This window comes from Nelumbo lutea, chromosome 2 (assembly GCF_056320005.1).
Source record: "Nelumbo lutea isolate HS-2025 chromosome 2, American lotus-T2T, whole genome shotgun sequence".
Taxonomy (NCBI): Eukaryota; Viridiplantae; Streptophyta; class Magnoliopsida; order Proteales; family Nelumbonaceae; genus Nelumbo; species Nelumbo lutea.
Window position 1 is genome coordinate 16,991,427 of NC_142685.1, and position 24,676 is coordinate 17,016,102.

At 39.2% G+C, this 24,676-nt stretch overlaps 1 protein-coding gene across 1 annotated transcript in view; it reads right to left on the minus strand.

Annotated features, from left to right (window-relative positions):
* The window catches only part of LOC148868873 (RNA helicase, ATP-dependent, SK12/DOB1 protein), a 50,276-nt gene that overhangs the window by 1,611 nt on the left and 23,989 nt on the right, over positions 1-24,676 (minus strand). The window contains exons 18-20 of the mRNA XM_088971331.1: positions 21,735-21,882; positions 11,643-12,108; positions 115-329 (exon numbers count right to left, since the gene is read on the minus strand). Of these exons, the coding sequence (XP_088827457.1) occupies positions 115-329; positions 11,643-12,108; positions 21,735-21,882 (829 nt within the window). The remainder of the gene's footprint in view (positions 1-114; positions 330-11,642; positions 12,109-21,734; positions 21,883-24,676) is intronic.

Below are 24,676 nucleotides of genomic sequence, written 5' to 3' on the forward strand. Positions count from 1 at the left end.
TCAGTTACCATGTATCATTGCTTCTAAGATGATTTCACACTAGACCTGTATACCACAAAGCAGAAGCCATGTCATGTGAAAGCAAAAAGAAAGAGATTTCATGGAAAAATATACCCGGCCCTGAAAGTCTGGCATCTGTTGAAGTGCTTCATCTGACATTTGGTACTTCAGTGCATTAACTTCCTCTCTGTGTTTATTTATTTCTTTTAGTAAGATAATGTGCTCCTGCAATTTTGTGCAACCATGGCACTTGCTTTCAGACATCCTTTGCAACAAACTATTCCATGTGTGGTACGACTCCACAAGATCAACATCTTTCAGCTTCAGATCTGAAATAGGTTTGCCACAGTGATAACAGCACTAGAAAGTGAAACCACTCAAACCAATCCTAATGCCACACAAATATTGATCTATTGGTTGCCATAGTAAAGATCTCTAATCTGATAGTTGTCTCAAATGATATTATAATTGTGATTAAGCTGGGCAGCAGTAATGTTTCTTTCAGCTTAAGGTGGGAAATTATTATTTACCAAAATTAGAATTATGCAGTGGGGCAGAATTTTTCTTTGTGTCCATAGGGATCATATGTATCTAATAATTGCCTGCAATGGAATTGTAATTGTTACTACGCCAGGCAGGAGTCACATTTCTTTCAGCTTCAGATGAGAAGTACTGTACAACAGAAATAACATTATACAGCAAGGGAATATCTTAATATTGGGTCTGTCGGGTTCATAGATGGACACCACTCACTCACATTACTTGTTCAGCATATTAGAAACACCCAGAATGGGTCTCAACAAGATGTTACACGCCACAAAAACCAAAAATCGTTAGGTTACTTCCAACTATCTGAACCGTGCATTACCTTCTGTGCTTTCATTGAACATACAAATACTTTACCACTGCTAAACAATCGCTTGTTCTAGCTGAACCGTGCATTAACTTGTCCTAGCTGATTTTGGCACAGTTAAACTGTTAAAAGTCTTCAGAGGAACCAACCAATAATAGGCCTGCTCTCAAACTGCACAAACAGTTTGTTTTTCTTTTTTCCCCCTCTCATTCTGTCGGTCTTGTTGACATTTCTAACCATCCTGTAGCCCAAAGTTAGGGCATTTCCACCAAGTATCTTATCAAATTTATTGTCCCCATCTCAAGGGTCTGGGCAGTTCTAGGCATCCTGAAGGCTCCATATAGAAGTGACTCTGATGCAAAAAAGAAACAGAAAGAAACAAGTGGGGAACCTATCCAATGCATCCCACCAAGGAGATTCATACCAATAGGAGAGCTATGTTGATGATCCCACGGTTCCCACCTAAATCTGCAATGTAAGAAAAATTCTGTCACCAGTCTAGACTACCCATCAGATAAAGACCTACAGGATTGGCAGTGTTTTCCTACATCCTACTGCAGTCCATTGTTAGGCTTGTTGGCCCTATACCAGACCTTATTTTGGAGTTTTGCCCAACCAATAATAGCTCTTCATACTCTCAAATTTTAATTGAAGGTTTACTTTGAACAAGTAGGCCACCACCCACAGATAGAAGACAATCCAAATTGACAATGATTTCGTCCTATAACCCACCTTGTATCAATGTTGCATGGATCCAAGATCCCTGAATAAATAATGTGTTTACCAGACACTTAACAAAGTCTGAAACTCCAGATATTCTTAAGAACACTTCTATGTAACATTTCCTATTTATTTCCTAGATTATATGACATAAATGAACAGCTAACATACAAGAAAAATGTCATTTTTCGTGTCAAGTGTTACTTGGTAATAATGGGAACATTTTATACCCCTTTTCATGTTGCATGGACTCGGACTTGGTAACTGGAATCTGGCACGGTTTTGAGAATCCAACTCAATGAACCCAAAAAACTAGGCCAATAAACAACGAATCACAAGGTTTTCCTACATCCTACTGCAGTCCATTGTTAGGCTTGTTGGCCCTATACCAGACCTTATTTTGGAGTTTTGCCCAACCAATAATAGCTCTTCATACTCTCAAATTTTAATTGAAGGTTTACTTTGAACAAGTAGGCCACCACCCACAGATAGAAGACAATCCAAATTGACAATGATTTCGTCCTATAACCCACCTTGTATCAATGTTGCATGGATCCAAGATCCCTGAATAAATAATGTGTTTACCAGACACTTAACAAAGTCTGAAACTCCAGATATTCTTAAGAACACTTCTATGTAACATTTCCTATTTATTTCCTAGATTATATGACATAAATGAACAGCTAACATACAAGAAAAATGTCATTTTTCGTGTCAAGTGTTACTTGGTAATAATGGGAACATTTTATACCCCTTTTCATGTTGCATGGACTCGGACTTGGTAACTGGAATCTGGCACGGTTTTGAGAATCCAACTCAATGAACCCAAAAAACTAGGCCAATAAACAACGAATCACAAGTTATGTGTAAATGGGAAAAATACAAGTTCTAGAGTGCAGATAGTTTAAATGGTTAGACAAGTTATGTTTAAATGGAGTGGGAGAGTGTGGTGGGACAGTCAGATGCTGAAATCAAACTTACTGCCTCTTCTTTGTACAGACAGCTCTATGAAGAGCCTTGGGCTAACTTTCCCCTCCTCCCTCCACACCCCCTTTAGAAGACTTGCTGACAATCAGAAAGCTCTTCTTGAGCTTCCTTTTACTGAGGAGAAAGTGAAGGAGGTGATCAGTCAGTTGGAAAATGAAAAACCTCCTGGTCCAGATGGGTGGACAAATCTGTTTTATGTAAAATGCGGGGATTTTATAAAGCAGGATATCATGGAGGTGTTTCAGTCCTTTCACAATAGTGCATCATTACAAAGAAGCCTATACTCCACTTTCATTACTCTCATCCCTAAAATAGCCGGGGCTGCTGACATAAGAGATTTCAGGCCTATTAGTCTCCTCTATAAAATACTGGTGAAAGTGTTAGCTGAGAGGTTGAAAAAGGTTTTGCCTTCTGTGATTCCTGTGAACCAAGGTGCCTTTGTTCCTGGGAGGTAGATGTTGGACAGTGTCTTGATTGCGAATGAGTTAATAGACACTAGAAAGAGGATGGGTAAGCCTGGTTTGGTGTGTAAGCTGGATATTAAAAAAGCTGATCACCATGTGAACTAGAAATGTCTGGACTTTATCCTTGGGAAAATGAATTTTGGTCAAAATGGAGGAACTGGACGAAAGTGTGTGTGTGTTTCTTCTCCCAAATTTTCAGTCTTCATCAATGGGCAAGTGTTGGAATTCTTTGTGAGTTACAGGGGGATTAGGCAAAGGGACCCTCTCTCTCCCCTTCGCTTTTCATCTACCTTATGGAGGTCTTTACTCAGTTCAGTAAGATGACTGTGGAAGGAGGCATGTGGAATGGCTTTGAGATCTCTCCAGGAGGGGAGAAAGCTCATCTTCTCCAATTTGCATATGACACTTTTTTATTGACTCTTCGGCTGAGCAGCTTGATTCTCTGATCTCTTTATGAGGTGGAGTTAACTTACTTGTCTCCTCCACCTTTGTATGACTATTTTCCTCATCAATAAATTACTTTATCTGTTTCAAAAAAAAAAAAAAAAATCTTGGCTGGTTTGAGGTTGCGACTGGGCTCAAGGTTAACCTTGGTAGGAGTGTAATTTTTGCTGTTGGCCATGTGGAGAATTTGGAGTTAGCTGAGATTTTGGCTTGTCAGGTAAATCACCTTCCAGGGAAATTTTTGGGTCTTCCCCTGGGGGCCAAATGAACCTCCTCTTCTATCTATGATCTTGGGATTGAGAGAACAGAGAAGAAATTGGCTTCTTGAAGGCCAAACATCTCTCTGTAGGAAGTAGAGTGACCCTAATAAAGAGCACCCTTTCTAATCTCCCGACTTATTTTCTCTCAGTCTTTCCCATCCCATCCAAGATATCTAAAAAGTTAGCATCCCTCCAAAGGAATTTCTTGTGGACGGGGTGGGAAGATGAGAAGAAAATCCATTTAGTTAATTGAGATCAGGTCTGTTTGCCTGTCAAAGAAGGTGGGCTGGGAGTGAGAAAACTTGAGATCTTTAATTCTGCCCTTTTAAGTGAATTTGGAGATTCGGCTCTGAAAGAGATGCATGGTGGAGGTATCTGGTTGCTGCTAAATATGGTGTGGATTGGGGTAACTGGAGGTCTTTGGACCCTTTTCAGACTTGGGGCTGTTCCTTGTGGAAAGGTATTATGAGAAAATCTCCTTCCTTTTCAGAAGGTTTGGAATATAAGGTAGTGGATGGAAAGAGGCTGAAATTCTGGCAGGAACCCTGGTGCCTAAGCTCCCCTTTGGCTGAGGTCTTCCCTAACCTCTGCCTTTGTGCCCAGTGTTTTAAAAGCACAAGGCGCAAAAAAAAAAAACGTAAGGCATAAGGCAAGGTGGGCGCCTTTTTAAAAAAGGCGCAAAACTACAAAAAAAGGCTAATAAAATTCAAAAAAAATAAAAATATTAAACATAATGTTAATAAAAAATATAAACAAATTTTAAAATGGATGTTTTAAAAAACCAATTATCCAAAATTAAAATACGTAAACATAACGTGTATAGCGTATTTAAATGAAAATTTAAAAATCAAAGCAAACATATAAAGCATTTTCAAGCATGTAAAATCAACAATCTCTTTTTTTGCTTAATTGCATTGCTTCAAGTAGCTAATGTGATGTAAAACATATAGCATTCTTGATTCTATGAGTCGCCTTTGTACAAAGCCCCTTGAGGCAAGCCCGACCAAGTCTATGTTAGGGTTTGAAATTCTTATTTCTCACATGAAAAATAATGATTTTATAACTTCCATTAACTTTTAAAAAGATATTTTGTTGCAATGAATGAATGAACAACATTAGCAAATAGGGGGTTCTCGGAGCACAAAGCGCACAATTTTAAAAAGGCGCATGTCTGGGCTGCGGCGCAAGGTGCATCAGATGCACGACTAGGCGCACCCGGCGTGCGCCTTTTGAAAGGGGTGTGCCTAGGACCTGGGTGAGGCACATACCCCAAAATGTGCCTCGCCTGTGCGCCTAGGAGCGCCTTTTAAATCACTGTTTGTACCTTATCCCCTAATGCATCAGTATTTGACTCCCTTGAGTGAGAGGAGGGGAATGTAGTTTGGTGCCTCTCTTTAGAAGGGACCTCTATGATTGGGAATTAGAGCAACTGGTGGAGCTTCAAAATCTATTGCAGAACCAGCAAGTTTTTGTTGAAGTGGATGATGTGTGGAAGTGGAGGTGGAGTGGTGATGGGGTGCTCACAGTCAAATCTATGTCTGAGAAGCTGAGTCAAGGAGTTAATATGGGGTTCTCTAGCAAGCAGATCCGGGTCTCTACCAGTCCTTCTAAAGCAACTTTTCTGGTTTGGGTTCTGACCTTTGATAAATGTTTGTCTAGATCCAATTTGTGCAAGCGTGAGGTTCAGATCCCTGACCTGAACTGTGGCATCTCTGGACTGGTTCCTGAAACTAGTGACCACCTATTCATTCACTGCCCTCTTTCCTGGTGTTTTCTCACGAAGTTGCTGTTGTACTGTAATTTTCCTTCATCAATAAATCTTTTTACTTTACCTTTTCAAAAAAAAAAAAAAAAGTGAGGATTCATAATTTTGGAGACTTCACACAATAAGGACTTTGTTAAATCTGTCTGATTCACAGTATAGCTGAATTGCAGTCGTATTTTGGAGAGTCAAACACAAGTCAACTTGTAGACACATGCCAATTTGCCAGTCACCTCCAAAGGTGGGGGTGTCTATGCAACACCGCCCTTTTTTGCCAGTATTTAATTTTAGAATTCAAAATATACGAGTTTTTACTTTTCTATAGGCATGCCCACAAGTCCATGTTGTCTCATCATGCTCAGTAAACTCTAGAAAGAATATGCATTGAATTCCAACTTGTTTGTCTGTATCCAAACACTGCCTTGCATCAGAGCTTTGCCCAATTAACAATAGCACTCAGATTTTTCAATTTTTACAAAGAAAGGCTTGTTTTGAAGCATAGCAAGATCTTTTGTGCCAAATTTTGTTCCATGAATGTAAGGTGGGAAGAACTTGGGCAGTCCTTTTTCGCTCTAGACTATGCTCCCACCAGTGTTTTAAAAGTGCAAGGCACAGGGGTCAATTTGCGCCTGAGACGCAAGGCATAATATTATAAAAAATTCTAGAAATAAAAAAAATGGTCATAAAATTCAAAAAAAATGCCAAAAAAATAAAAAATATACTAAACATAATATTAATAAAAAATATAAACTTAAATTTTAAAATAATGTTTTAAAAAACCTATTATATAAAATAAAAATACATAAACATAAGATGTAAAGCATATTCAAAAGAGAACATAAAAATAAAATCAAACATATAAAACATTTTCAAGCATTTAAAACCTCTAATCTCTTTTTTCACTCAATTGCATTACTTCACGTAGCTAATGTAATGTAAAACATATTACATTCTTGATTCTACGAGACACCTTTGTGCCACGCCCCTCGAGGCAAGCCCAAACAAGTCCAAGTTAGGTCTTAAATTCTTAGTTTTTTCACACAAAAAATAATGATTTTATAGAGGAGCCCCAGGCCCAACCGCCATGTTCAAAAAAAGCAAAAAAGCGTCAAATTTTCAAAAGGTGCACGCCCGGGCTGAGGCACAAGGCACACGCCCATGCGCACCAGGCGTGCACCTTTTGAAAGGGCTGTGCCTAGGACCTAGGCGAGGCGCATACCCTGAAATGCGCCTCACCTGTGCGCCTAGGCACGCCTTTTAAAACACTAGTTCCCATTTCCCATATGAAAGATTCCTTGGTAATTTAGACTTCTTCACTAAATGACAAACTAGCAAACCCCATGATTCAATCCTCAATTCCACATTGGACCAGTATCCTACAGAAGCTGAGAGAGAGTTGGAGGAGAAGTCAATCCATCACACCCTTTCATTCCTCAGGCTTCTATTTGTACCACCCTCTGATCTCATATCTAATCAAGTAGACAGTTACAATAAAATCATACTTTCTGACACTCTCCAACCACCTTAGTGATATGGCCTATAGGTATAAAACTATAAACATGCATGATAGGAACATAACTAACTACAGCTCTTTTCTCACTCTCTCCTCTTTCTCTTCTCTTCTTTGTTCTCTTTTGTTGTTTTTCTTTTTTCTCTTTTTCTTTTATTTTTCTTCGTTGAATACACATCAGAACACAGCTCGACTGTAAATCCTTTCAGCCAAGTGGGATAATCCTGCTAAATCTTGGAAAGGGTGACATCCTCTTCAAGTAAGCCCAGTATTTTAAAAGCGTTGTACGCAAAAAAAATAAATAAATAAAACACACACACAAGGGTCATTTTGTGCCCGAGATGCAAGGCAAGGCACAAAAATGTAAAAAATGCTAAAGCATTCAACAAAAAAGGCAAGAATATTCAAAAACATGCAAAGTATTAAAAAAAATAAAAATATTAAACACATTAATTAAAAATATGAACTTATTTTTTAAATAAATGATTTAAAACCTATTATCTCAAATTAAAATAGATAAACATAACATGTAAAACATATTTAAAATGAAAATTTAAAAACAAAATCAAGCATAACATATAAAGCATATTCAAGCATGTAAGCTCTTAATCTCTTTATTTTTTCCCAAATGCATTACTTCAAATAACTATTGTGATTTTAAACATTATGCATTCCTGATTCTACAAGCCACCTTTGTACCAAGCCCCTTGAGGCATTTGACCAAAAAAGCCCCTTGAGGAAAGCCCAAAAAAGTTCATATCAGGGTTTTAAATTCTTAATCATAAATAAAAGATATTTTTAAAAGGCATATTTGCTAATGTTATTCATTCATCCTAATAAAAGATATTTTTAAAAGACACTTAAAAGTTATAAAACCTTTTTTATAGGGATTAAGAATTTAAGATATGGACTTGTTTGGGCTTGCCTCAAGGGGCCTGGTAGGGGGTCAAGGGGCAGAGCCTCCAGCCCAGTTGCTAAGCGCAAAATAAAAGAAAAAAAATGCACAGATTTTCAAAAGGCACACACCTAGGCTAAAGAACAAGGTGCACAGCACATGCCTTTTAAAAGTGTTGCACCTAGAACCAGGCAAGGTGCATGCCCTAAAATCTGTCTCGCCTATGTGCCTTTTAAATCATTGGGTAAGCCAATCCATTCTACTAGTACTTCAATTGAAACCTTGCCGCCTTCCAAACCCATTGAAAATCAACTGTATGTTGAACTAATAACTTGCCTTCGTCATCTAGAATAGGTAGAGAGGAGCAGGCTATCTTGTTGCCCTTCAAATATTTCTTCAAGAGTGCCATGTGAAAGGTCATATGTATTTTTGAGGTCACTAGAAACTCCACTTTATACACCATCATCCCAATCTTTTCTAGGATCTAATAAGGGCCATAATAACTGGGAGTCAATTTATGGCAGGGCAAAGAAGCTACAAGTCTGCCTGTACGGTTTCAACTGATAATAAACCCATTCACCAATTTGAAGTCATCTTGTTGATGTTTCCTGTCATGTCTCCATGGTCTATTGTGCCAGCCTCAGGTTGGTCTTCAACTCTTGTAGAACCTAATCTTGGGCTAGCAATTGTTCCTCTACCGATGCAACTGCTATACAGCCATACTCATAGGGTAGAATTGAAGGAGGTTCCCACCAAACAACACCTAGAATGGTGTCATACTGGCAGCTATTTGGTATGTGGTGTTATACCATAGCCCAGCCCAAAGGTAGCCATTTCATCCATTGCTAGGGCCTTTCACTAGCAAAGCATTCAGGTAAGTTTCAAGACACTAGTTGACCACCTCCATCAGCCCATTGGATTGGGGGTGGTAGCTAGTAGAACAGTGAGGTTGAGACCCTAGCAGCCTGAAGTATTTGCTCCAAAATCTGCCCATGAACACTAAGTCACAATCTAAAACTACGGTCCTGGATGTACCGTGCAATTTGGCCACATCTCTAATAAACACCTCTATAACCATGACTGCATATAAGGATGCAGAAGACCTGAGAAATGCCCATATTTAGTTAGTAAATAACCACTAGGAATGATAAATTTTCCAGATGATGTTGGCAAACCAGTTATGGAATTCATCAAAGTATCTTTCCAGACCTGTTCTGGAATCTGTAATGCTTGTAGCAGGCCGGTTGGAGTGAAGAGTAGAGTACTTGTGCTACTACTACTAGGTGGGGCAATTGACTACATACTCCTGAGTTTCTTTGCTCATTTCCCACCAAAAATAAGGGCAACTAGCCTTCTATAGGTCCTTAAGACCTCCAAGTGGCCTCCAACCACCACTGAGTCATAAAAAAGCTTAAGTCAGGTAGGTGGACCAACCAGGCTGATATTATGAGCCTACCTTTATGATATAGATCAGAGCCCACTATTTTATAGCCTGGAACCAAAAGTGGCTTTGAGCTCAGCTGCTCATGTAGCTTGAATAATTATGGGTCATTTTGGGCCTGATTTGCAGCTCTTTGCAACAAAGGGAATACGGTCTTGGATTCCATTAGCTGTGATAATTCCAGTGTTTTAAAAGTGCAAAAGGCTTTTTGCCCCTAAGGGCAAGGCACAAGGCAAGACATACACCTTTTTGAAGCAACATGCAAAATTAAAAAAAATTAAAATTCAAAATAAATCAAATATTAAATATAAACCTTAAGTTTAAACTAAATGATTTAAAAAGCCTATTAGCTCAAATTAAAATGCATAAGCTTAACACATAAAACATATTCAAAGTGAAAATGCAAAAAATAAAATCAAACATAAAATATTTAAGATATTCAAGCATGTGAAATGTTCAATCTTATTTTCTTTCCCAATCGCATTATGCATTCCTAATTCTACAAGCCACCTTTGTACCAAGCCTTTTGAGGTGATCCCAAACAAGTCTATGTTAGCTCACTTCAACAAGAGCCCCCCTTTCAACTAATGTTATGCATCTTTATTCTTCTTAATATAAAAGATTTTTATTAAAAATAAAGAAAAAATGAGATCCCCTTCCTCCTTTCTAACCCCACTCTTAAGGAGGCTTATGCCTCTTTGTGTCCGAGAGGCTTACGCCTCTTGCGTTCTGAACTAAGCCTCACGCCTCTAGGTAGTGGAACGCCTCGCGTCACACCTTTGTGCTTTAAAACATTGGTCTATAATGTTAAAAATCAACATATATGGAGTACTTTACTAGTTCATACTTGTCTACAGACGTGTCCATAAGTCCTTGTTTCTCTGTCTTGTCAAGTCAGACTCCCAATTCCCAAACACACCATGGATTCCAATTCATGTCTATGTCCATGCATACTATTAGCCATTGAAAGTTCCTATCTTTTCAATATTAGACTTACCAAAAAAAGAAGGGTGAGATAGCTTTTCTAAGGTAATAAACAATACATAACAGGGGGGTTAAGGGGTGAGACAGAGCAGGGTGAACATGAGGTCTACAACCTTACCACCAAGAGCCTGCAGTTGTGAGGGTTTGATCCCTCATCTCCATTTTCAGAGGGACCCCAAGTGGCCATCTCAACTACTGGTTCATTAGCATGCCAAGGGTTTCTGATAGACGCACTAGAAAGGCAAGATGTAGGCAGAAATCAACTGCATTGGAGATTAATTTCCTAAGTGGAAAACTTAGAAAAAAAAACATGAAAAATAAAAGATGGGTAACAAGTTTGTTAGCCCAATTTTAGGGTGTTATGGAACATTTTATGCATGTACAGAATTCTTTTATCCATTAATTAATAAAACCTTGACTGTTACTGATCAAAAATCATTGCGCCGCTAGTACAAGAAAGCAAGACTGCGTTTGGGAGTGCTTTTTGGACTACACATCCCCAGAGGAACTTGTGGAACCATTTTTGGCCATGAACCACATCACCACATGTTACTCTCCTTAGTCATTCAGCTTTCCTTGCTAAACAACTATTTATGTACGTGCTTATCAATCATATGTCCCGACTTATACTGGTAGTTTTAATAACTAAAGTTAACTGATCAAAGTTGTACTCTTTAATATAAAACGTACCTATAAATGTGGGCTTATTTTGACAATGTAAGGTGTTTTAGGCCAAATTTACAGGGTTGATGAGGAACCTGGAGACTCCTTTGAGCTCCAAAAATGTAAAATGAAAGCTTATTAGATGACACAACTAGAAAACTGTGTGTGAAGCAATTTAGGCATCTCAGGAATCTTACATGTAGAACATGTTGTGATGGTCAAAAGAGCTCTACTTGTTTACTACATGGGTTTTCCAGAGAAGTGTTGCCAAGAGACTTAATGGGCTCAGAAATCATATAGTGGCAGCTTTGGTGGCATCCAAAAGTGCTCCATGTGTTTGCAACACCACACATTGTTCCAGTCCAATAGACCACAAGTGGCAGAACAAAACACTCCAAAGTTCTAAAAGCTCATCTGCCAATCAACTCAGTAAGAAAGAAAGAGGTCTAATCCAACCCAAATCAATCAGGCAGAAAAACCAGGTCAGTCATTGAACCAAATAGGAGGTCAGATGTGGTTAACAACGGCAGTGCAAGGCAAATTACTTCAAGAATATTCCTTGTTATTATATTATTCAAACTAGAGAGACCAGATCACCATTGCTTCGAAATAGAACTTGCAAAATATGAAAGCAAATGTTCAACATGCAAAAAATTTACCTTTTAATGGATCCAGGGCTGGAGGATATTTATTTCCATTAGATTTCAGATCTAATAGCTGCTGAACTGTTTTTGAGTATGCTGCATTACTGACTGCTTCAAGAAGCCCAAATTGATCAATTTTTATTTTGCAGTTGCATATGCTTAAGAACTCTCTGTGCTCAACTCCTCTGACCTCATAATTTACACCAGCTGCACTACCATGGTGTGGTAATTTGATATTGATATTTGTAGTACTTGATCCTTTGCGAGAACCAGCAATTGTAAAGTAGTCCTCATCTAGACCACGTTTTGATTTGGGAGCAATATAATAACCTTGTTGAGAATTATTATTTTCTTTCTCTAGTGATTTATCACTAGCTGAAGATGATGGCAGTTCAGGTCTCAATACTAGAACAATGTACTGCTTAGTAGTAGCAGCAGCAAATGGTGCTTTCAATACTACTCCAAGTAAGTGGTCTTGGGCCTGTCAATTGTTAATGAAATTCATTCAGCAAAGCTAATTACAGTAGTAAAAATTACAGTGCCATTTAAAATGGCAAGAGGAAAAGTTTGCACAAACAATATAACAATCCTCTTTGCGCACACACACACAATATTTCTCAAGCCCAATTGGAATTGCAGACTCTCTAAGACAAAAGGAAAAGTTTTCACAAACAATATAACAATCTCAGAAGATTATTAAGCAATGGTAAAAACAAAATAAAAAACCTACAAGGCACCATATCTGAATCCTCTTTGCATAAACACACACACAGACCCTGAAAGATCAGGGTTTTAGAATGATTTCTCGGGCCCAATTGGAACTACAGACTCTCTAAGACTAGAATTATTGGCAGTAATACAAGCTGTACAAAGGGCAAAATAAATGCAATCAGATAATCTAATTATGGAAGGGGACTCCAAGGTGGTAATTAGTAGGTTATTAAATAATGAAATAGAATTATGGACTTACAGAAATAAAATAAAGAAATTCAAGTGGTTAACAGGGGACATGAGAGTACAAATTCAATGGGTGCAAAGATCACTAAACAGCTAGGCAGATGCTTTAGTTAAATAAGGGGTGGGTTGGGACCAAATGTTTTGGGCACAGTTGTAATGCATGGGAAGAGAGAGAGAGAGATCCTTCTATGTTCTATAAGCATTGATGTAAATATGTGCATATTGTATTAATTAATGAATAAAGATGTTTGTTATTGATCCAAAAAGTTATAAAACTGTAAGATAATTTCCTTTTACACACATGAAAAAAGTTAAGGATGCAATGGAGAGGTGCAAATTAGAGTCCCAATCAAGTTACTCAAATTGCATGATGAGTAAATTAAATCATAAGACCAATGTTTTAAAATGTGGAGGCATTATACAAGGTGTTTCACTGCCTGGAAGCATGAAGTGTAGTTCAGAACGTAAGAGGCATAATTCTCCCAAGAACAAAGGAGGTGTAAGCCTCCTTAAGGGGATGAGGAGGAAGGAGAAAGAGGATCTCTTTTCTTATGAAAGAAATCTTGTATTAAGAAGAATGAAAACACATGTTGAGAATGTGTGAGGCTAAGGGTTTTTGGTCTTCTCTCTCTCAACTAAACCCTAAATCTTACAACTATGCATAACACTAGCTGAAAGAGGGGTCTCGTCGCAAGCGAGCAGTGCGGAGAAAGACCACCTGGGCACAAAAAACCAAATTGGGCTGCAGTAAAAAGGTGTTAGGTGGGTGCCAAAAACCAAAAGACCAAGGGGATCCAAGGGCAGAGTCCCCAGCCCAAACCTTCTTTCCTCCCCTTCCCCTTTCCTTTTTTGTTCTTTCTTTTTTTCTTTTTCTTCTCTTCCCCTTCCCTTTCCTTTCTTTCTTTTCTTTCTTTCTACATTTTTTGTATGGGGCATGCATGAGGCATACACCTCTAGGGGTGGTAAACTTTGGGTGGGATGTGAGGGAAGTGAGGTCATCTTATGGAGTAAGTGTGTAGAAGGGGATCATGAAGTTTAATTCTGTTAGAATGCTCGAGTCAGAGGTATTTTGGTCATTCTGGTGTATCTTCTTGAATGTGAAAGGTCTATTGTATCTGAGTTTATGTGTCCCATCTTCTATGAGGGACAAAATTGTCTTTCTTGTAACTCTAAGTTTTATGAATAAAATTCAAGTGGGTCGGCTAGGAGAGTGATTTTTTCACATTCTCTCTAGTCAGACTGAACTCTCTTCTTCTTCTCTCCTTTCTCTTTTCTTTCTTCTTTCTTCTTCTCTACTTTGACCTAGAATCAACTAGGGTTTATTCACATGGTATCAGAGCTGCAAGGTCGTATCCTCACTTCTTTCTTGCTGCTGTTCTCTTTCTGGGTTCGCCGCCAACCTTCACAGTCATCTTCTTCTTTTCTGACTGACCTGAGTGGAGGTTCGATAAGGGGCTGAAAAGGAGCAGTCGTTTTGTGGGCCTGGAGGTGAGAATGCCTCCGGTCGTTGCTGTGGTGGTCGTTGGAGTGGTAATATTAAACCCTCTATTCAGTATCGAAGAGGGCTGAATGTGGACAGGTATGAACACTACTGTTGCTGGTCCAAGTAAGGGACTGTGAATGTTTTCTTTTTGCTTCAAAAGTTGGTTGTGGTGATGCTCAGTGTGACTGATATGCATTTCAGTCATGTTCCTCTGCATTTCTCTTCATATGTATGCTGAAAGAAGAGTTGTCAACTGCTGAAGTTCACAACAGCAGTAGATTGGTGGTGGTTGTGTCGTGGTGATTGGTGTATCTATGTTTCTAAATATTTAAAAGTTGATCTCCTGGACCTTGTGTGCAATCAGTTCTGCAGTGTGCAGCCCAAGTGTTTGATGTGAAGACTGAGTGATTTCAGTCTTAGTGTGTTGATGGTGAATGGTTCTGCAGTGTGCAGCCCAGGTGTTTGATGTGAAGACTGAGTGATTTCAGCCTTAGTGTATGGTGTGTAATGTGTATTTAAAGAAGCTGGAGTTAGTGGTGTTATAAGTGAGATAAGCCTTGTGAAAGAGTGTGAGGTTGTGTTGTGTATTTGAAGGTGAAATAATTAAGATGGCTTCATTTGAAAATGGGAATGATGACAAAACAGATGTCATGCTTTCTCCAGACTATCTAAGTGTTCAAATGACATCCATCAAGTTGAATGATGAGAATTATGTACCATGGGCAAAATCTATAGACGTGTTCTTGAAGGCCAAGAGAAAGGTAAAACATGTAAGAGAGGCAAACCTTCCTTTGATTCTCCTGGGTTCAGTGAATGGGAACAAGAAGATGCACAGATAATGACATGGCTCTGGAACAGCATGGAACCAAAGATTTGTGTGAACTTCATGTTCCTAGATAAAGCCAAGGAAATCTAGGATCATGCTAAGAAGTTGTACTCTGGACAAGACAATACAACTAGGGTGTATCAGTTATACCAAGAGTACTTCAATTTGAAGCAAGGGAGTCAAAGCTTGGAAGAGTACTATGCAAGTTTGAGGAACATTTGTAATGAACTCAATGTGTATCACCCTCTAACATCAAATGTCCAGATCCAACAACAGCAACGTGAACAGCTTGATGTGACTAGGTTTCTTGTGGGCTTGAAGGCTGAGTATGAGCCTGTCAGAGCACAGATATTGGGGGGATCAGCTCTCCCCTCACTTGAAGAAGTTTTTGCCCGTCTTAAGAGGACATCCATTGAGCCGGTGGAACATTCTTCCTTCTCTGATAGATCTGGTTTGGTAGTGACTAAAGGGAGTGGCCGTGGAAGTAGAAGTGGTGGTGGCAGCAGTGGCCCTCCAAGTAATCGTGGTGGACACATGTTTAACCGGGCTAGTGGCCGGACTGGAGGCTGAGAGTCAAGGGGAGGCCGTGGAAAAGAAAGGAGTAATGCTTAGAGAAAATGTACACATTGTGGCTTAGAGGGGCACACAGTTAATTTCTGTTATGATTTGTGTGGTCCACCCAACACTTGGGCTAACCATGCTACATCTAAGAGTAGTAGCACAATTACTGAAAGCCAGCAAACTGCCCCAACCCCCTCCACACCCGCTTGTGCTTATGGGCAGGAAATGGTGAGTGAACCACGGGCAGTATACGAGTAGTTCCTTCAAACATCTCAGCAGAACACAGCTACACTTGCCCATTCAGGTATGACTTTCTTAGCTTCCAAAGCCTCACCCTAGATCATTGATTCCAGAGCCTTGGACCATATGTCTGGGACTCCTGATGTATTTTCTTCCCTTTCTCGCTCCTCCACATCTCAGACAGTTACACTTGCTAATGGTTCTACATCTCCTATTTGTGGTGTTGGTGATGTTGATCTCTCCTCCTTGTCTTTAGCATCTGTTTTATATGTTCTTAAGTTCCCTTTCAACCTTATGTCTGTTAGCAGCTTAACCAAGTCCCTTAATTGTTCTGTAACCTTCTATCCTTCTTCTTGTGTGTTTCAGGATCTCAAGACGGGGAAGAAGATTGGTGGAGGGCATGAAGCAGGTAGTTTGTATTACCTTGATGGTGGTGGCCCCCCAGTGGCTTTTCAGTCATCTCTTACTCCTCTCCAATGGCACTGCAGACTTGGTCATCCCTCTCTCAAGGCTTTGAAGCTGCTAGTTCCTTCCTTGAATCATCTTTCATCATTAGATTGTGAGAGTCTCATTTAGTCCAAGAATTGATAGTCGTGTCTCAAGTCCTTTTGCTTTAGTTCATTCTGATGTACGGGGTCCAGTTAAAGTGGTGTCATACAATGGGTTTAAGTATTTTGTAATATTTGTTGATGACTTTTCAAGGATGACATGGATCTATCTTATGAAAGACCGTAGTGAATTGTTCTCAATTTTTCAAAAATTTCATGCTAAAATACGCACTCAATTTAGTGTTCATATGAAAATACTTTGCTCCGATAATGCCAAAGAATACATCTCCTCACCATTTCAGCAATACCTAGAACATCATGGAATAATTCATCAAACTTCTTGTGCCTACACCCCGCAACAAAACGGTGTAGCTGAACGGAAGAATAGACATCTTCTTGAAACTACCCGGTTCTTGATGATCAATATGCATGTCCCAAAGCATTTTTGGAGTGATGTTCTTCTTACATCTTGTTTTTTGATAAATCGGATGCCCATGTCAATCCCCTTTCTTCGTGTTGTTTCCCACTTTGTCTCCATTTCCTCTCACCCCAAGAGTCTTTGGTTGTGTTCGTTTTGTTCAACACTTGGGGCCTGGAGTAGACAAGCTAGATGCTCGAGCTACGAAGTGTATTTTTCTTGGCTACTCAAGGACTCAGAAAGGGTATGTGTTATAACCCAAAATTTCATAAATCGTTTGTGTGCTCTGTTGCCACTTTCTTTGAATCAGTTCCATTTTTCTCAGATGTCGGGATCTCTTCTTCTCCCTTTGTGGTTCCTCTTCCTGTACCGGTTGTGGACCCTCTTCCCGTAGCTCCCATTCCTACTGCAGATGCACATCATATGTCTGTTACTACAGAGAGGCCGCCAATTACTCAAGTGTATACCCGCAGAAGTGCTTCGGCTCCTCCACTTCAGCACATGTCGACAAATCCTGCTACTGCTCCTTCTCCCTCAGATCTTGATCTCCCTATTGCTTTGCGAAAAGGTAAACGTACTTGTACTTCTCATCCCATTTCGGACAATGTTTCCACTGCTCACCTTTCTGCTTCTCATTGCAAGTTTATATCATTACTCTCATCGATTCCCATTCCCAAGACTGTACAGGAAGTCCTTACCTCCCCAGGGTGGCGGCAAGCCATGGAAGAAGAACTCTCTGCTTTACAACATAATCACACGTGGGAACTCACCACCCTTTCTCCTGGTAAGCACACTGTTGGGTGTAAATGGGTTTATACAGTGAAGCATCTTCCTGATGGCAATGTGGAACAATTGAAGGCACGGTTAGTGGCCAAGGGCTATTCTCAGTTATATGGTGTGGACTATATGGAGACATTCTCTCCTGTGGCTAAAATTGGTTCAGTTCGGGTGTTGATCTCATTAGCTGCTATGTATGATTGGCCTCTCGTACAACATGACATTAAAAATGCCTTCCTACATGGTGATCTTGTTGAAGAGGTGTATATGGAGCAACCACTAGGGTTTGTTGCTCAGAGGAGGCTGGTAAGGTGTGCAGACTCAAAAAGGCAATCTATGGACTGAAACAATCTCCATGTGCATGGTTTGGCAGGTTCAATGAAGTGGTGAAGGCCTTTGGGATGAAACATTGTCAGGTTGATCATTCTGTGTTCAGCTACAACTCAAAGGATGGGAAAATCTTGCTAGTCGTGTATGTGGATGATATTGCCATAACTGGAAGTGACAGCAATGGAATTGATAGGCTGAAAAAATTCTTACAGGACCACTTCAATACGAAAGACCTAGGGAAGCTAAAGTATTTCCTAGGAATAGAGGTTGCGAGGTCAAAACAGGGGATCAACCTATGTCAGAGAAAATATGTTCTTGATCTACTTGAAGAAACAAGGTCGTTAGGTGATAAACCAGCAGAGACTCCTATGGAACTCAATGCCAAGTTAAGTGTGGATGCAGGTGAAGAGTTTGATGATCCTGGAAGATACAGAAGGTTGGTGGGAAAGTTGAACTACCTGACCATTACCCGACCAGATATATCATTTGTTGTGAGTGTGATGAGTCAGTTTATGCAACATCCCTAGGTTCCTCACTGGGAAGTTGTTCTGAGAATTGTTACGTACCTAAAGGGTGCTTCAGGTTGTGGTTTGTTATACCAAAAGGGAGGAACTCTTGAGATAGTAGGGTACACAGATGCTGACTGGGCTGGCTCTATATCAGACAAGAGGTCAACCACAGGGTATTGTACCTTCCTAGGTGGCAATCTTATAATTTGGAAGAGCAAGAAACAAACAGTGGTGGCAAGAAGTAGTGCAGAAGCAGAGTACAAGGCTATGGCCCACACCACATGTGAACTAGTATGGCTGGAGAACTTACTACAGGAGATGGGTTTCTCAATTGACAAACCCATGAAACTATATTGTGATAACCAAGCTGCTGTTCACATCTCATCCAATCCCGTCTTCCATGAAAGAACTAAGCATATTGAGGTGGATTGTCACTTTGTGAGAGAAAAAGTGATAAGTGGGGTAATAACTACATTTCATGTGAGCTCAGGAAATCAGTGGGCAGATCTCTTCACAAAATGATTGTCTCGGGGAAGAATAGATTACATTTGTAACAAGCTGGGACTATATGATATATACTCTCCAGCTTGAGGGGGAGTGTGTGAAAGGTCTATTGTATCTGAGTAAGTTATGTGTCCCATCTTCTATGAGGGACAAAATTGTCTTTCTTGTAACTCTAAGTTTTATGAATAAAATTCAAGTGGGTCAACTAGGAGAGTGATTTTTTCACATTCTCTCTAGTCAGACCGAACTCTCTTCTTCTTCTCTCCTTCTTCTTTCTCTTTTCTTTTGTCTTTCTTCTTCTCTACTTTGACATAGAATCAACTAGGGTTTATTCACAAATTCATTGATGCAGCCTTTCTTTTCCTGGAGAGTGAAGATTGGGTCTAGTATAAGATTCTGGTAGATGATTGGGTTGGAGTTGGAAGGCATTGTGATCTTTGCCGAAGATTATGTAGTGTGCGCAAGAAAGGAGCGTCTAGTGTCCAATGTCACGATGCCAGCAATGCTGCAGTGATTTGGTGCCTAACTTTAGGAGACCTTTATTTGATTGGGGGGTGGAGGAATGTATGGAGTTGTTGACAAAGCTGCAGTTTGTCTCTTATGATCACATTTCCCCCTCATACCGAGCCTTTCAATCCGCAATTGATTGCATCCCTGTTCTCAGAAATGTTGCAGAAGCCTTAAAATGCCCCGAATAGATAGATGCCATGAAGGAGGAGATTAATGCTCTTCATAAAAATCAAACTTGGGAATTGGTGGATCTTCCTAAGGGGAAAGACCCCGTGGGGTGTAACTAGGTGTTTACAGTTAAACACAAAGCAACGGAACAGTTTAAAGGTACAAAGCAAGATTAGTAGCCAAAGGGTACACTCAAGTGTACGGGGTTGACTATGATGAGACTTTTGCTCCAGTAGCTAAGATGAACTCAATTAGGGTTCTCTTGTCATTAGCTGCTAACTTTGACTGGGAATTGCATCAACCGGACATATAAATAATGCTTTTTTGAATGGTGACTTAGAGGAGGAAATATACATGGTTCGACCCCCTGGATTCTGTGCCAAGGGAAGTGAAAATAAGGTGTGCAAGCTGAGAAAGTGTCCTTATGGTTTAAAACAATCTCCCAGAGCTTGGTTCAGTAAGTTTCACATGGCAGTTCAGCAAGTGGGCTTCAAACAATGTTAGCCTGATCATACACTCTTTGTGAAGAGATGTCAGGAACAGGTTGTTGTATTGATAGTGTATGTGGATGATATCATCATTACAGGAAATTGGAGTTAAAAAATACAAAAATTGAAACAATTCCTTGCATCTAAATTTGAAGTGAAAGATTTAGGTCCCCTGAAGTGTTTCCTTGGAATTGAAGTCGCCCGCTCAAAAAAGGGTATCTTCATTTCTCAAAGGAAATACACCCTTGATCTATTACAGGACACAGGCAAATTAGGTGCAAGGCCAGCAGATACTCCCATGGATGTTGACCACAAGTTGGGTGACTGTGATGGTGAACCTCTGAAACATGTGAAACAGTTCCAAAGGTTAGTGAGAAAGCTGATTTATTTGTCCATGACCCGTCCAGACATTGCCTATTCAGTTGGGGTTCTAAGTCAATTCATGCACTCTCCTAAGAAACCACACATGGAGGCGGCAGAGAGAGTTCTTAGATACTTGAAAAAGTATCTCGGAACAAGTCTACTATTCAATAAACATAATCACCTAAAGGTGGAAGTCTTTACAGATGCTGATTGGGCAGGTGTTGTGGATGACAGAAAGTCCACGAGTGGGTATTGCACATTTGTGGGAGGAAACCTAGTGACTTGGAAAAGCAAGAAACAAAGTGTGGTAGCAAGGTCAAGTGTTGAAGCTACATATAGAGCTATGGCACATGGGGTGGCTGAAGTCCTTTGGCTAAAAAATCATCTAGGGGAGCTTGGAGTTGTTGTTCATAATCCTATGTCTCTTTACTGTGACAACAAGGCAGCCATAAACATCGCCAGCAACCCTGTCCTACATGAGAGGACCAAGAACATTGAGGTGGACAAACACTTCATAAGGGAAAAATTGGAAAAAAGGGAAATTTGCATCCCTTATGTCAACTCCAAGGAACAACTTACTGATGTCTTCACAAAAGGGCTTCCATACTCGCGGCACAATGAGTTATGTGACAAGCTGGGCATGATAGACAATATTAAGCCCAACTTGAGGGGGAGTGTTGTGAGGATTATTTAATTGTTATTTTATAGTTGTTAGTGGGTTGTCAGCTTAAGATGTTGTCAGTTAGTTATTTTCTTTCTTATTAGTTTGTTTCTAGGGAGCGCCGCTAGAGGCATACTTGTAATCTCCATTCTTTTTATATATTTTTTTTAATAATTAAAGGCACGTCTTTATTTTATTTATTTATTTATTTTGTTAATCACACATACATTTTTCCCGCTGGTCGCAGCTCCATTCTTTTTATATTAAGTTAATATAAATAATGAACTGGCGGCAACCAAAAGTGGTTTTTCTTTTTCTCTCAATCATATCTTCCTCTTCTTCTCTTTCTCTCTCTCGCCTCTCTCTCTCCATGAATGATTACAGATCATTGTTTTCATCTCTCATCCATCCCACTCCTTCCTATGCCCCCTACCACTTTTGCTAGATTTAATATTCATGTCGTAAGACCCTTCATCAGTGCTCACAATCATACATTTCAGGACTAAAACTTTGAAGATTGTTTTAAACGGTAGATCAATCATAGTCATGTTTTGCTGACAAGAGAAAATTCGGCCTACATAATTTTCAGGAAAAGAAATTAAATAAATAAAAGTAATCTTTGTCAAAATAAGATCCTATAGGCAGTGCTTTAGCACTTAAACACAAACATTTCCAAATATTCTCCTTAAAACCACAGAATTCATGTAAGAAAATATCAAGATGTTTTTATAGAGTAGACAAGCAAAACAGAAACAAGTACTCACTATTTCTGATTTAATGACTACAACTCGGCCAGGTAAAAGAAATTGCTGTGCAGACTGCATGACAGTATCCAGTACACGATCTCTGTGCTTATCAGCTTCTGTCAGCATCTCATAGTATTCCTCAATTGCTGGTTCACCCTTTATACAACTGCATGAGAACAACCATGCTCAAAAATGTAGTACAGAAGTAAAAAGTGGTGGCCATAGAAAAATAGCTCCCATCAACTCAACTTTAAGCCAACAAAATTTGCCATGCTTGAAACAAGATGAACTTGAAATTATAAGGAGATGAAAAAAATGAGCTATAAATTAAATAACAATACATTGTTTTCTTAAGTTATGATTGTTAAGCTAAACTCTAATATCATTCAATGTTGTCAATGTGGTGAGACAATTACTAGTTGTTTTAGCCTCCCCAGGTGACTAGTCAGTCACAAAAAAGATGTCTAAATTTAATCTAATATTACAAGTTCATAACTTCATACATAAGTTAATAAAGATGTGGAGATGATATGATCGACCAGCCTTATTCTCTTCCTTAGTGGGCCTGTTTTATTCTTATTCAGTTGCTCATTTCTTTTTTCTTGGTGGGCTTTTATTCTTTTAGGATCATTTACTTAGACACCCCCTATAGTTTCACATATTCATTAAAATATGCCCTCTAGTTTGAGTATTACTAAAACACCCCTATAGTTTGTAAAAAAATGCAAACTAGAGGATAGGTTTTAGTAAATATGTAAACCCTAAACCAGGTTGGCCCCACAAAACTGCTAAGAACAGGATCTCACAAATACCGCAAGATCTTGCTGCTGCGATATCAAGCTATTGCAAGTTGAGACGACTTGCAATTCCACCTGATCTACGATGTGATATCCAAGTGATCTACAATTCCGGATACTTGTGATATCCACCTGTCTGCAATACCTGATACTTGCGATATCCACTTGTCGACAATTACGATATCTAAGTGCAACTAACTCGATTATGATTCCCTTAACACTTGTCGACAATTGCGATATCCAGAGGCTCCACTTCTACAATAGACCACTATGATATTTCGCCTCCAGATCTTTCTCAACTTTATTCGAATCAGGTCATGGAGTGGATCGCAACTAGAATTCAAGGCACCAACACAACAAGATGGCATGTAAAGGCCCAGAAAATCACCCCATTTGGTACCAAGATCCTTTACGCTCCACCCTTAACCGCTTGCACTAAGCTAACATAATTAAGACACTTTTTTATAGATAACTAGGACACCTTTCTGACAAAAGAGTGAAGTTGTTGTTATCATTATCCTGGTTGAATGCCTTCCCACCCTTTTATAGGCATCCATCAAAAAACCGTGCCTTAGCTCCCCATCTCCCTAGTTCTCCTTAACTCTCTCTGGTAGTTGTTCTCAAGAGAGACTCTATCCTCTTCCTTGAGAAACCCTAGTTTTCCGTTTTGCAACTCCCCTTGCAGTGCTCAATAATCCACTTCCTATCCTCATCTTCGGTTGCAAAGGTAAATGAATCTACAACCCCCGTTAATTGGATACATCCAAGCTCTCCACATTGGTGTCTCTTAGTCCAACATTCAATACTCTACAGACCACTGACATCCCACTACCTAACATCATAGTTAGGGAAGCCAAAGCAATTGGAAGAAGCCTAAGCTACTTATTCAGGGGAATTCCTAGATTGACTAACACAATAGCTAATAGCTTAACTATAGAAAGTGTAGCCAAACAAGGTTGTAAATGAGGCATGATAGGACCTTGGGTTGATTTTTAATGTAGTTTTTCTTCTTTTTTGTGTTGTAATGGTCAGCTCAAGGTCGATTTCTGTATGGTCCCTGTTGTCAAGTCTGAACAATCAGGGCTATTTCCTTTTATGGCAATTAATACAATATATCTTTGTTAATTATCACCTTGAGGGGGAGCAAACCAATGTTCAAAAATTAAGGCATCCTACTGGAGGTCTTTCATGACAAAATTAACTTTGATGAAAAACCTTCAAAAGATGATACCTTACTAGTGTTTATCCCCACACATATGTCTCCTTTTTTTTGCAAGTGGAAAAACTACTTACCATTTACTACTTTGCTGCACATTTGTTTCTAGTATTTGGGAATGGTTTTTTGTCTCTTTGATTGCAAACAAAATTCTCCAGCAACTAGGCCCAGTTCGTTCAATCCAAAAATGTTCACTATGCCAAGAAGGAGAGAAAGGATAATGTGGCAGTGCGTAAAGGATGCAGTTCTTTGAACAATATGGGTGGAAATAAGTGCAAGGATTTTTTTTTCTTTTGAATGGTAAAACAATTTTTAGCGGGAAGAAAAGTACAAAACAAGCAATCATTTGAAGCATCATAGTGAAAGTGTTTCATTAGGTAAGAACCATGGATTTTTGCTCCATACTCTGGACAGAATCCTTAGAGGTTGGCAGCCAGTGGCTGCATCATTAACTACAAGGAAAGTGACTCAATCACATTAGGACCAGCTTAGTAATGCCAATACAAAACAGATCTTTGATGGATGCAGCATTGGGAATCCGTGACATCCAAGAAAAGGGTCTTTAGAATCAAGCATGACACTTTTTTAGCAACTAGTAAGTCAGCACGTGCTTTGCATGTGAAACTTTTTTATGATGATGATAATAGTAAATAATATGTTTCCAAAATTTTGTACAATTATTTTATATTTCTGTCTATAAAAATTATGCTTATTTTTCACACATGTTTTTGTTTAATATGATGAATATACAATATTCAAGATGTGCCCAAATGTTTTCTACCATTTTTTTTGTAATTTTAATACTTGTCTGCTTTCATCTTTTTATTAACTTTTATTATTTAATTGTGATATCAAGGGTTGACACATTAACCCAAAAGGTTAAATTGTTAACTCGCCACCAAATTTGGGTTGGTTCTAAACTTGTATTCTATTTCCATGATCAAGAA